We start from the raw sequence: 13,758 nt of genomic DNA, 5'->3' as shown, positions 1-13,758 counted from the left end.
TAATTCTGTCTGTAATAAATCCCTTTTGTTGGGAAAAACTAATTCTGATTGGTTGTGCCTGGCTCCCCAGTGGGTGTGCCTGGCTCCCAAGTGTGTGGGCCTATGCCCTCCCAGGCCCACTCATGGCTGCGCCCCCTGCCCAGTCATGTGAAATCCGTGGATTATGGCCTAATATATTTATTTCAATTGACTGATTTCCTTATATGAACTGAAACTCAACAAAATCATACATTTTTGCATGTTGCGTTCTTATTTTTGTCCAGTATATGATCACTTTATGAGAGAACAGCGTATGCAACTTGAGGCAAAGAACAGAGCGCAAACTTTTTTGGGGGACTTTCACAAATCATCAATAGCCTATAGTCGCGCCATGCAGCCCATATACTGTATGTTCTGATTTCTAAGACATTCTAAGGTTTGTATCATTCACAACTAAAGTGGCCAAATAACTTTAAATCTAGCATATAGGACCTATTTCAAATTATCACATTTACGCTCAACATAGCCACTTCATATGTGCACTCTGGAATGGGGAAAATATATTTTCTATTTTATTCTGCTAAGTTAAATTATATTATTCCTACTATAAAATCATATAATATTAAATAATGGCACGGGACTTATAAGCATATCTTGTCTGCTAAACGAACAAGCCTACAGCCTATGGGATGGCACATATCCAGATAACACACAGTAGGCCAAGTCATTATTTACTTCTGAAATACATTTTCTTTGTATCATAATGTTTCTTTAGACCGGTGTAAAATAATGTTTTTTTGTGATGGTGTATATTAAATTGATTTGTTAAGACTTTTTTATCTAGATGTTCCAAAGGCGCGTATCAGCAGCTTGTATGCATGGAGCTGCTAAATGTGTTTATGTTCATTAACTGTCAATTACCATGAGACCAGCAGTCTTTTGAATGACAATAACCGGCTGAAAAAAAATGTCATGACTGCCACAGCCCTTAGTCTAAAGGGATATGCCCATTCTATGAATTATACTTCTATTATTTAAATTACACCCACCCTTTATTCAAGAGTATGCTGTGTCTCAACCGAAGGCAGGCACAACACAAACCCCTGAGATGACGTAAAATAGGGTCTAATCTACAAAATATGCGAATATGAAAAACATCTGACTTTAGGTGTTTTTAGATAATTGATGTTAAAAGGAGAAAAACAATGACAATGTTTATTTTATTTTTTTTATCTAGAAATAATTAAATTGTTTGACAACCCTGTTTGTAAGCTTTTAAATTATATCAAACTCAACTGTTTATCTTTTCCACTGATGAAGACATGGATGTCTCATGGTAGGGTGGGGTATACAAAATGAGTGAATTTTTAGCACCTCCATCAACTAAATGTTTTGGCTTTCAGTTCCAAAAAGTCCCTTTCTGACCACTTCGACAATGGGTAAATATATATAGAAAGTTTCAGTCAAATCAAATGGGCTGAGTCAAAACTGATTGGAATGAAATGGAACGACCCAGAGTTGATGAGTAGAACATTGTGGAAAACAAGATTTTAAATCTAGCTATTTAATGCAGTTATTGTGTGCATCATGCAGAATACTGTACTACATACCTCATCCGCAACTGATGGGGCAGTGATCTTTACAACTTTCTTCTCAGCATCCCTAAAGCAAGACAAAATGTGAAGTTGAATAAACTATCCAGTGGAAAACTTTGTAAACCTAGCCTGCCCTCTATTGGTTAAAATAATCCACTGCACGTCCAGTGAAATAATCCCACAAAGACATCTTGTACATACCGTATGACAACATAAATTGATCATGACTGACATTCAAAGACTAAAAAAGGAAGATGCCAACATCAAGCTTTATCTTAACATGTTGAAAAACTGCTGAATTTGCCATGAGAATCCCGATAACAATGATTAGGCTAGGCCCACTTCAATCACATAATAACCATCAGTCATTAGGAAATGGATCATCCAATAGGTAGGTGTGAGTAACAAATAGAGTACTGACTTTTCAGGTACAGCTGCCTCTTCTACTGCCACTTCTGCAGGTGTTTCACTGATTTCCTCCTCTTTAGGATTGTCCTGTAAATATACACCAAGCATGTAAATCAGCACAATTTTAAATATTCTGAAATGTTGTAAGAGTAAAATATTCTGAAAAAAGAAGGCAGCTTTAAACAATAATATTTTTATTAAACATGTTTCACATTCTTACCTCCAACTCTCCCAAAACTTCCTCTTCATTCACCTCATCTTCTGGAACATAAAGTGTAAAATACAAAATGTTCCACACATTTTCAAGACAAGTTGGCTGTAAAACGGAGCATAGTACAGAAGAGAATGTATACCCCATCTGTCGGAGTGAATAATGCTACATACATCTACCAAATCAAGGTTCCGTTATGGGAGAAATCAAGACATTTCATGACAGATCAGAAACAAATCAACACAAAAAGTCGATCTGAAGGAAAGTGTTTGTTACTGAGCAAAAATAAGAAACCACAGACATACCGACACCTAAACACGACAATACATTATGCTAATAGTTGGAACTGAAGTGAACTCCCCATCACATCATTCACAGGGCAGGGGAACATTATGCCTTCGTACGACAATTTTTGTTGTTGTTGTTGACTAATTTAGGCTACATTTTATAATCAGTGCTGGTAAGAAAAGAGTAAGTGTTAGTGGAAGAAAGACAAGTCCATCATACCATGCTCCTCAAGGTACGCCTGCAACCGGCCAATAAGGTCACCTTTGTTTCCTTTCACGGCCAATCCCCTCACAGCACACTCCTGCTTGAGCTCAGCCAACTGGAGAAGGTAGGGTCGACAAACGTAGAAGACTTTTAGTGAAGCGCGTATGCATATAATACAGCTGTCAATTAACATTGATTACATTTATATAAAAAGGTCAACTACAAAAAATTTACTAAATCAGTCATAATAACATGGCTACCACATAAGTAAAGAGTTTTGGCACAACAATGCAGCCATTGGCAACAGACCTTCTGCCTGACGTAGAACTCAATGCAATTGAGTTTCCAGGCAAGGGAGAAGGCAGTTTTCAAGAGCTAACATCCGATGTCCACCAGGTGCATATGAGTTTTGTTTTGCTGGATGTCAAACCTGCATTTTCCATACTTGACGCACATGTTCTTCACTTTTCAACTTGCTAAAAGTCTGTGTGTACCTCCGTTTGTACCACCGCACAGTAAAGCAACCACTAGTTGAAAATATCGAACGCATGCGGTACACAGAAGGCACCGCAGCCTAGTGCGGCACTCCCAACGTATCATTGTGGACTGTACCATTGACAATGAATGATTTCCGCTGCAAAGACTTCGATGCATCTGGTGGACATGAGGCATTAAAAGTTCATCCGTTTTCTGCAAAGGCCATACAGCATTTATAGCGATACGGTCAGTTGTGGAAAAAATACTCAATTGTCATACTTGAGTAAAAGTAAAGATACCTTAATAGAATATGACTCAAGTAAAAGTCACCCAGTAAAATATTACTTGAGTAAAAGTATAAAAGTATTTGGTTTTAAATATACTTAAGTATCAAAAGTAAATGGAATTGCTAATATACATTTAAGTATTAAAGGTAAAAGTATAAATAATTTCAAATTACTTATATTAAGCAAAGCAGACAGCACAAATTTCATTTTTTGTTTGTTTACAGATAGCCAGGAGCACACTCCAACACTCATACACAATTTACAAACGAAGCATGTGTTTATTGAGTCCACCAGATCAGAGGCAGTGGGGAAGACCTCTTGATAAGTACGTGAATTGGACAATTTTCATGTCCTGCTAAGTATTAAAAATGTAACAAGTACTTTTGGATGTCAGGGAAAATGTATGGAGTAAAAAGTACATTATATTCTTTAAGAATGTAGTGAAGTAAAAGTTGTCAAAAATATACATAGTAAAGTACTCCAAAAAACAAATTAAGTAGTACTTTAAAGTATTTATACGTAAGTACTTTACACCACTGGCCAGAGCATTCATACTTCTTGCGCTTTGGGTAACAGGGCAGAGCTGTTGTCAAGAAAGTGAGTTTGTGTTCATAGAGGCCCTCCCGAACCCACCTACCGTCAAACAATCATGTCAATGTGGAGCTATACGGAGCCCTCCACATTGCTACAAAATGTGGGAGACAAGACATCGCCGTACGGGATTTCCGGGAAGGAGCATGACCGTGTGGCACAGAGTCTGAGCAAGCAAATCAAGGAATCCGGGAGAAAGAGAGCGCGCTTGTTTGAAATTGAAATGCGTTGCAGTCGCTATTGATAAAGAAGAGCATCAAGACGAAGCAGCTGCTTTACAAGTGGGATGCACTGTTGAATGCTACATCCCAAGGGGTTCGTGCTGATTGTACAGAGATGGGACAGCCGGTTAAATGGAATCCCTTGACAAGGCAAGAACAAGATGTATGTCAGGAGAAGTGCAGTATTATCAGAAGGAGACGTATACTTGGAATACGGAGGGTAAAAGAGGCAGAGGAGGTCTAAGAGAGAGAGGGAGGAAGAGGGTGAACTTGAGTTGGGAAAAAATGTCAGAAAAAGGGAGATGGTTTGTTAAAGAAGAATGGTAGGAAGTGTAAGCAGAGTGAATTGAAGACAGGAGGAGAAATTGTAGTTGTGGTGAAGTTCTCGGAGCCTGAGGCTTGCACCAAGGGTCTTTGACAGTAGGAGTGAAGTTTTTGAAAAAAATGAACCCTTGCCTTTTGGCTGATCCATTTGTGGTTCAGGGTGGGTGAAATCAGAGTTGGGTGCCGTGGAATCGGTGAGGGTAACCGGAAGTGGTCTTGTGATAATTGTGTTTCTGCTGGTCAGACGTAGCAGGCGCTCCGTGTTAAACGAATGGGGGCAAGAGATGTGATTTGTTTTGCTCTCAAGAAAAGGCTGCCATTGAAAGGAGTGATTACTGGGGTAGCGGTAAATGTGAAAGCTGACCAACTGAGGGGAAGATTCAGGTGTATGTGATGCTCGTCGTTTGGTGCGACAGACAGGGTGGCGTGAGTGGTGAAACAGAAGAGTCAGTCTGTTCTTTTGAGTTTTGATGTTGAGTCTTTGGCCGACAAAGTGATGTTAGGATATATAAGTTGTCCTGTACGAGCTTTTGTGCCGAATACATTACATTGTTACAGCAGTGTGTAGGAGGGAGGTTCCTAGGTGTGAGAAGTGTCCAGAAGGGCATGAGACAAAGGAATGTGTAGCATTGGGGATAGTAGTGGTATGTGTTAATTGTAGGGGTGCCCATGGGGCTGGGGATCAGAAATGTCCCGTGCGAGAGAAGCAGGTTGAGGATTCCAGGGTTAGAGTCATGCATAAGTTGTCATATGCTGAGGCAGTGAAGAAAGTAGAGGAAGATGGGTCAACGGGGAGGGATCCTGAGAGGAGTGGTGTGAGTAGTAGATCTGTACCAGTACAGGTAGATAAACCAACAAGTGATATGTTTCAGTAAGATTGTATTTTTGGCATTTATAGCATTTATAGCAATGGTTATCAACTGTACCGCAGGGATGGAATGTAAGTTGCAGAAAAGAGGTTGTGGTGGCAGCTGCAGAGAGACTTGACAGAGTTACAGGGTGTTCATTTTATTATTTAACCAAGCAAGTCAGTTTAGAACAAATTCTTATTTACAATGACGGCCTATCCCAGCCAAATCCTAACCAGGACGACGTTGGGCCAATTGTGCGCCGCCCTATGGGACTCCCAATCACAGCCGGATATGATACAGTGATACAGGATGCAGTGCCTTAGACCCCTGCGCCACTTGGGAGCCTGTTAAGTGGTGGTGTTCCATCCTTTCAGACTGTTGGTCTGAAGTAGGACTAAATATGTTTAAATAGTGGAGTATGTTTTTGTTCTGTGTGTGAGTAGTATTAGATGGTATGGTATTAGTTATGCTTTTTTTCAAGCAACATTGAAGGGATCTATATTTCAGTCGAGAAGGCGAGGTCAGTACAGGTGCATCAAAGCTGGAACCGAGAGACTGAAAAACAGCTTCTATCTCAAGGCCATCAGACTGTTAAACTGCCATCACTAAGATTGAGTGGCTGCTGCCAACATACTGACTCAACTCAAGCAACTTTAATAATGGGAAAATTGATGTAATAAATGTATCACTTGCCACTTTATATTATTTATATTAGATTATGTTTACATAACCTACATTATTCATCTCATATGTATATACTGTACGCCATACCATCTACAGCATCTTGCCATCTTGATGTAATTAGATGTATCACTAGCCACTTTATATGTTTTCATAACTTACATTACTCATCTCATATGTATATACTGTACTCCAAACCATCTACTACATCTTGCCTATGCCGTTCGGCCATCACTCATTTATATATTTTTATGTACATATTCGTATTCATTCCTTTACACTTGTGTGTACAAGGTAGTTGTGGAATTGGTAGATTACTTGTTAGATATTACTGCATGGTCGGAACTAGAAGCGCAAGCATTTCGCTACACTTGCATTAACACCTGCTAACCATGTGTATGTGACAAATACACTTGATTTGATTTGGCCTCCACAAGCCACTCGAGGCGTCGCAATCGTGTCACCCTCCGTACGGAGCTTCCGCTCGCATTGCCAGATCAAGCATGAATCGGCTATAAAGCTTTATATACCAATTGTGTATTACAGCCTGATTAATCAAACTAGGTAGCTACCAGAACTAGCTAAGAACACAATTACTTTGCTAGGTAAAATGTGTTTATTAGCTAAATTAATTCATGCAACTAGCTGGTCAAATGACGACGCTCTCGGTTATTTCATGTTTTACAGTAACGAACGTGCGCATGTTAGTTAGCTAGCTAACACTGGCATACAGCTGTGTTAGGTAGCTAGCTTCCATTTGCAGGCAAATCACACGGAGTATTACTGCCGTACAACTACATTATCTAGTAAGTGGAGTGGTAAACCGTACAATACGTAAATTACTTATACATTTTACACGTTGCCAGACTATAAGGAATTACGTATGTATTGGATTTTATTCCTTTTTAAATAGTTCTCACCTTCAATTTCTGGAGTTCAACAACCCCAGCCATCTTGTTTGTATAGGGTAAGCGCGGAAGAAAATTATCCAATGGTAATGTGTTTTAGTGAAAGGCGTAATAAAACGACCGATGATTGGCTATACGCTGCTTGTACTCGTGAAATGGTAGAAATGTTCAGTGGTGCTGCTATCTGCCGAAACTTTGTTTGAAGATTTTTTACTTAATTTTTTTCGTCATTCCCACAGCAACTACGGTTGCATTTACACTGGCAGCCCATATCTTATCCTTTGCCAAAGTATTGGTCTTTTGACCAAACAGATCTTTTGTCAATAATTGGGCAAAACATCAGAATTGGGCTCCCTGTGTAAACACAGCTAACTAAGTGATTTATAGCTACACCAAATCAAATCTTATTTTTCACATGCAACAGGTGTACACATAACCGTGAAATCCTTACTTAAAGCTCTTAACCAACAATGTAGTTAACTATTTTCTTAAGAATAAAAATAAAACAACAAAATAACAATAATATATACAGGGGGTACCGGTACCGAGTCAATGTGTGGGGATACAGGTTAGTCAAGGCCATTTGTACATGTAGGTAGGGGTAAAGTGACTATGCATATATAATAAACAGTGAGTAGCAGCAGTGTAAAAACAAAAGGGGGGGTGGGGGGGTGTCAATGCAAATAGTCCGGTTGGCCATTTGATTAATTGTTCAACAGTGTTATGGCTTGGGGGTGGAATCTGTCAAGGAGCCTTTTGGACCAAGACTTGAAACTCTGGTACCGCTTGCCGTGTGGTAGCAGAGAGAACAGTCTACGACTTGGGAGACTGGAGTCTTTGCCAATTTTTAGGGCCTTCCTCTGACACCGCCTAGTATATAGGTCCTAAATGGCAGGAAGCTTGGCCCCAGTGATGTCCTGGGTCGTATGCACTACCGTCTGTAGCGCCTTACGGTCGGATGTCGAGCAGTAAACAACCAGTCAAGATGCTCTCAATTGTGCAGCTTTATAACCTTTTGAGGATCTGGGGACCCATGCCAAATCTTTTCAGTCTCCTGAGGGGAAAAATACGTTGTTGTGCCCTCTTCACAACTTTCTTGGTGTGTTTGGACCACAATAGCTTGTTGGTGATGAAGACACCAAGAAACTTAACTCTTGACCCACTCGATGTGAATCGGGGCGTGTTCGGCCCTCACTTTCCTGTAGTCCACAAAAATCGACTTAGTCTTGCTCACATTGAGGGAGAGGTTGTTATCCTGGCACCACACTGCCAGGTCTCTGACTTCCTCGCTATAGGCCGTCTCATCGTTGTCAGTGATCAGGCCTACCACCATTGTGTCGTCAGCAAACTTAATTTTTTGAAACATTTTTACATTTTTAGTCATTTAGCAGACGCTGTTATCCAGAGCAACTTACAGTAGTGAATGCATACATTTCATACAATTTCATACATATTTTTTCTGTGCTGGCCCCCGGTGGGAATCGAACCCACAACCCTGGCATTGCAAACACCATGCTCTACCAACTGAGCTACAGGGAAGTTGGTGTTGGAGTCGTGCTTGGCCACGCAGTCGTGGGTGAACAGGGAGTACAGGAGGGGACTAAGCACACACCCCTGAGGTGCCCCCGTGTTGAGGATCAGTGTGTCAGATGTGTTGTTGCCTACCCTTTCCACCTGGGGGGCGGCCCTTCAGGAAGTCCAGGAACCAGTTGCTGAGTCCCAGGGTACTTAGCTTAATGATGAGCTTTGTTGGCACTATGGTGTCAAACACTGAGCTGCGTGCTGCACAGCATTCTCACATAAGTGTTCCTTTTGTCCAGGTGGGAAAGGGCAGTGTGGAGTGCAATTGAGATTGTGTAATCTGTGGATCTGTTGGGGCGGTATGCGAATTAGTGGGCCTAGGGTTTCCGGGATGATGGTGTTGATGTGAGCCATGACCAGCCTTTCAACGCACTTCATTGCTACCAATGTGAGTGCTACGGGGTGGTAATAATTTAGGCAGGTTACCTTCGCTTTCTTGGGCACAGGGACTATGGTGGTCTGTTTGAAACATGTAGGTATTACAGACTCGGTCAGGGAGAGGTTGAAAATGTCAGTGAAGACACTTGCCAGTTGGTCCGCACATAGTCGGAGTACACGTTCTGGTAATCCGTCTGGCCCCGCAGCCTTGTGAATGTTGACATGTTTAAAGGTCTTGCTCACATCAGCTACGGCGAGCGTGATCACACAGTCATCCGGAACAGCTGGTGCACTCATGCATGCTTCAGTGTTGTTTGCCTCGAAGCAAGCATAAAAGGCATTTATCCTGTCTGGTAGGCTCTCGGCTGGGTTTCCCTTTGTAGTTTGTAATAGTTTGCAAGCCCTGCCACATCCGACGAGCGTCAGAGCCGGTGTAGTAGGATTCAATCTTAGTCCTGTATTGATGCTTTGCCTGTTTGATGGTTCATCTGAGGGCATAGCAGGATTTCTTATAAGCGTCTGGATTAGAGTCCCACTCCTTGAAAGCAGCAGCTCTAACTTCTAGCTTGGTGCAGATGTTGCCTGTAATCCATGGCTTCTGGTTGGGATATGTATGTACGGTCAATGTGGGGACGACGTCATTGACGCACTTATTGATGAAGCCGGTGACTGAGGTGGTATACTCCTCAATGCCATTGGATGAATAATGGAACATATTCCACTCTGTGCTAGCAAAACAGTCCTGTAGCGTAGCATCCGCATCATCTGACCACTTCTGTATTGAGTGAGTCACTGGTACTACCGGCTTTAGTTTTTGCTTGTAAACAGGAATAAGGAAGATAGAATTATGGTCACTATATATACAAAAGTATGTGGACATCCCTTCAAATTAGTGGGTTCGGCTATTTGAGGTAAAACAGTTGCTGACAGGTGTATACAATTGAGCACACCGCCATGCAATCTCCATAGACAAACGTTGTCAGTAGAATGGCCTTACTGAAGGGCTCAGTGACTTTCAACGTGGCACCGGCATAGGATGCAACCTTTCCAACAAGTCAGTTCATCAAATATCTGCCCTGCTAGAGCTGCCCCAGTCAACTGTAAGTGCTGTTATTGTGAAGTGGAAACATCTAGAAGCAACAACGGCTCAGCCGGAAAGTGGTAAGCCACACAAGCTCACAGAACATGAGTGTGGAGTGCTGAAGCTCATAAAAATGATCTGTCCTCGGTTGCAACACTCACTATATAGTTCCAAACTGCCTCTGGAAGCAACGTCAGCACAAGAACGGTTAGTCAGGAGCTTCAGAAATTGGGTTTCCATGGCCGAGCAGTCGCACACAAGCCTAAGATCCCCATGCGCAATGCCAAACGTCGGCTGGGGTAGTGTAAAGTTCGGCGCCATTAGACACTGGAGCAGTGGAAACGCATTCTCTGGAGTGATGAATCATGCTTCACCATATGGCAGTCTGACGGCGAATCTGGGTTTGGCAGATCGCAGGAGAACGCTACCTGCCCCAATGCACAGTGCCAATTGTAAAGTTTGGTGGAGGAGGAATAATGGTCTATGGCGGTTTTTCATGATTAAGCTAGGCCCCTTGGTTCCAGTGAAGGGAAATCTTAACGCTACAGCATACAATGACATTCTAGACAATTCTGTGCTACCAACTTTGTGGCAACAGTTTGGGGAAGGCCCTTTCCTCTTACAGCATGACAATGGTCCTGTGCATAAAGCAAGGTCCATACAGAAATGGTTTGTTGAGATCAGTGTGGAAGAACTTGACTGGCCTGCACAGAGCCCTGACCTCAACCCCATTGAACACCTTTGGGATGAATTGGAACGCCGACTGCGAGTCAGGCCTAATCACCCAACATCAGTGCCGACCTCACTAATGCGCTTATGGCTGAATGGAAGCAAGTGCCCGCAACAATGTTCAAACATCTAGTGGAAAGCCTTCCCATAAGAGTGGATGCTGTTATAGGAGCAAACTCCATATTAATTTCCATGATTTTGGAAGGAGACGTTCGACAAGCAGGTGTCCACATACTTTTGGTCATGTAGTGTATATTGATGCTGCGCTCATAACCATGTGGGAAAGTTTTTAGTTGTGATGTCGTAAATACCAGTTGGATGCATTCACATGCTTTGAACTCCTTGAGAAACCCTGATTGGCTTAATGGATAGCCTCTGCCGAGTCCCCAACAAACGGATGCTCCGGTTTCCAGGGGAAATGGAAAGACAGCCTGTAACACGATTTCCGCTTTTGGACGTTAGCGAGGCGACACTCCATCTTTACTCCTCCTCCACATTTACTGGATTGGTTCAGCTGTGCAGAAGAGAACTTCCCCCAACAGTTTCAGGTGTTTATTTTACGCCTGCTACATTAGGTTAGCTAATGACCTACCAGCTGCGTCAACCATAAACAAAAAGTTTATGGCTGACGTGTTTATTTGAAGTGTTTCTAAAATCCCCTATAGGAAAAAATGGTGGAAAAACAATTGGAACCGTTTCCGTTTGACCGCTAGGTTTTATGGGTATTATGACTCATTCTGTGGTACTCTATGGTCCCACCTGATCTTGCTTCCTCCCACCTGCCTTTCATATTTGAGGACACGCGTTTCCATTGTTAGAGCGTCACTCGACTGCCTTCTCAATATAATAGAACATAATTGATCGAGCCCAAAATCTAATTTAGGCCCAATCCCGCCCTATGCATTTGTGGAGATCTGAGTGGATTCAATATATGTAAGCAATATGATAATCATAACCTCGCCTTCTGATAGGCTACATGGAAGTTTCGCCATATTGCTTATAAATCAATCAAATCCTCTCAAGTGCATAGGGTTAAGGAGTTGATTTGGGATTTGGACTTATGCTGCGTTCATAACCAAGTTGAAAGTGGGAATTTGTCAGTTGTGAAGTTGTAAATACCAGTTGGATGCATTCACAGGGGTTAAAGCAACAACACAAAAATCCCATGACTGAAACTTAAGTCGATCTCAGATCGCTAAGTTGACCTCCCCTCTCATGAAATAAAAGCCATGACCATCATGCTTTTAGGGAAAGAGGATCATTTTGCACATGTATTAAACAGCGAATTTGACCAACTCAAGTCCCCTTGCTTAGGGGGACCGGGATCCTCCCAGAAATCATTTTTATGCAGAAGGACTGATAAGCTCAGTTCTGGAGACTTTTTAAAAGGACATTCTACTTCAAAATGAATGTTAATAAAATGTTGACACCATCTAAAACAAATTCCACCTCCAGAAATGGGCCCAATAACAGATTGGTAAAAATGATTTTAACATATTGTATCATGCATATAGCCTGTGCATAGTCTATATTATCAGATGTGCTTTTAGCAATAGGCATTATGACCTGTAGGCCAACTGATGAAGCATAGTGCCTATAAAAATGTACGTAGGCTGAAGCATGCGGTTTGTCCATCTGCATTTACCCCATTGGACACAACATCCTGATTATTAATAATAAAACACAAATAATATTGTTTGTTACTATTACAAAGTATGTCATTGCCCTGTTAAGACATTGCCCCTTTAACCCCTTTAAGAGCTGTTGTGCAGCTGCATCTAAACCATGCTACATTAATGTTTTGCTAGCACAGACTGGAATATGTTCCAGGATTCATCCAATGGCATTGAGGAGTATATCACCTCAGTCACCGGCTTCCTCAATAAGTGCATCGACAATGTCGTCCCCACAGTGAGCGTACATACATATCCCAACCAGATGCCATGGATTGCACGCAACATCCATATCGAGCAAAAGGCTAGAGCTGCCGTTTTCAAGGAGCGGGACGCTAATCCAGACGCTTATAAAAAAATCCTGCTACGCCCCTCAGACAAACCATCAAAACAAGCAAAGCATCAATACAGGACTAAGATTGAATCCTACTACACCGGCTCTGACGCTCGTCAGATGTGGCAGACCTCGGAAACTATTATGGACTACAAAGGGAAACCCAGCCGAGAGCCTACCAGATAAGCGGAATGCCTTTTATGCTCACTTCGAGGCAAGCAACACTGAAGCATGCATGAGAGCACCAGCTGTTCCGGACGACTGTGTGATCACACTCTCGGTAGCCGATGTAAGCAAGACCTTTAAACAGGTCAACATTCACAAAGCCGTGGGGCCAAAAGGATTATCAGGATGTGTACTCTAAGCATGCGTGGACCAACTGGCAAGTGTCTTCACTGACATTTTCAACCTCTCCCTGTCCGAGTCTGTAATACCTACATGTTTCAAGCAGACCACCATAGTCCCTGTGCCCAAGGAAGTGAAGGTAACCTGCCTAAATTATTACCACCCCGTAGCACTCACATCGGTAGCCATGAAGTGCTTTGAAAGGCTGGTCATAGCTCACATAAACACCATCATCCCGGAAACCCTAGACCCACTCCAACTCGCATACCACCCCAACAGATCACGCAATCTCAATCGCACTCCACACTGCCCTTTCCCACCTGGCCAAAGGAACACTTATGTGAGAATGTTGATCATTGACTACAGCTCAGCATTCAACACCATAGCGCCCAGAAAGCTCATCACTACACTAAGGGCTCTGGGACTAAACACCTCACTCTGCAACTGGATCCTGGACTTCCTGACGGGCCGCCCCCAGGTGATAAGGGTAGGCAACAACACATCTGCCACACTGATCCTCAACACTGGGGCCCCTCAGGGGTGTGTGCCTAGTCCCACTTTGTACTCTGTTCACCCACGACTGGTGTGGCCAAACACGACTCCAACACAATC

At 42.5% G+C, this 13,758-nt stretch overlaps 1 protein-coding gene across 4 annotated transcripts in view; it reads right to left on the bottom strand.

The window, feature by feature from the left end:
• The window catches only part of LOC115207967 (SAP domain-containing ribonucleoprotein), a 63,065-nt gene extending 55,924 nt beyond the window's left edge, over window positions 1–7,141 (bottom strand). For 2 of the 4 annotated variants that reach the window (XM_029775617.1, XM_029775619.1), the window contains exons 1-5: window positions 7,038–7,141; window positions 2,701–2,800; window positions 2,203–2,243; window positions 1,996–2,069; window positions 1,590–1,641 (exon numbers count right to left, since the gene is read on the bottom strand). In XM_029775617.1, the coding sequence (XP_029631477.1) occupies window positions 1,590–1,641; window positions 1,996–2,069; window positions 2,203–2,243; window positions 2,701–2,800; window positions 7,038–7,070 (300 nt within the window). In that variant the 5' untranslated portion in view covers window positions 7,071–7,141. Of the gene's footprint in view, window positions 1–1,589; window positions 1,642–1,995; window positions 2,070–2,202; window positions 2,299–2,700; window positions 2,801–7,037 lie in introns of those variants that run through there. The other 2 variants (XM_029775618.1, XM_029775621.1) reach the window with 2 other exon arrangements.
• Between the last annotated feature and the right edge of the window lie 6,617 nt (window positions 7,142–13,758).

This window comes from Salmo trutta, chromosome 14 (genome assembly GCF_901001165.1).
Source record: "Salmo trutta chromosome 14, fSalTru1.1, whole genome shotgun sequence".
Taxonomy (NCBI): domain Eukaryota; kingdom Metazoa; phylum Chordata; class Actinopteri; order Salmoniformes; family Salmonidae; genus Salmo; species Salmo trutta.
Note: the sequence above shows the minus strand (reverse complement) of the source record. Positions and strands in the feature narration are given on the sequence as shown.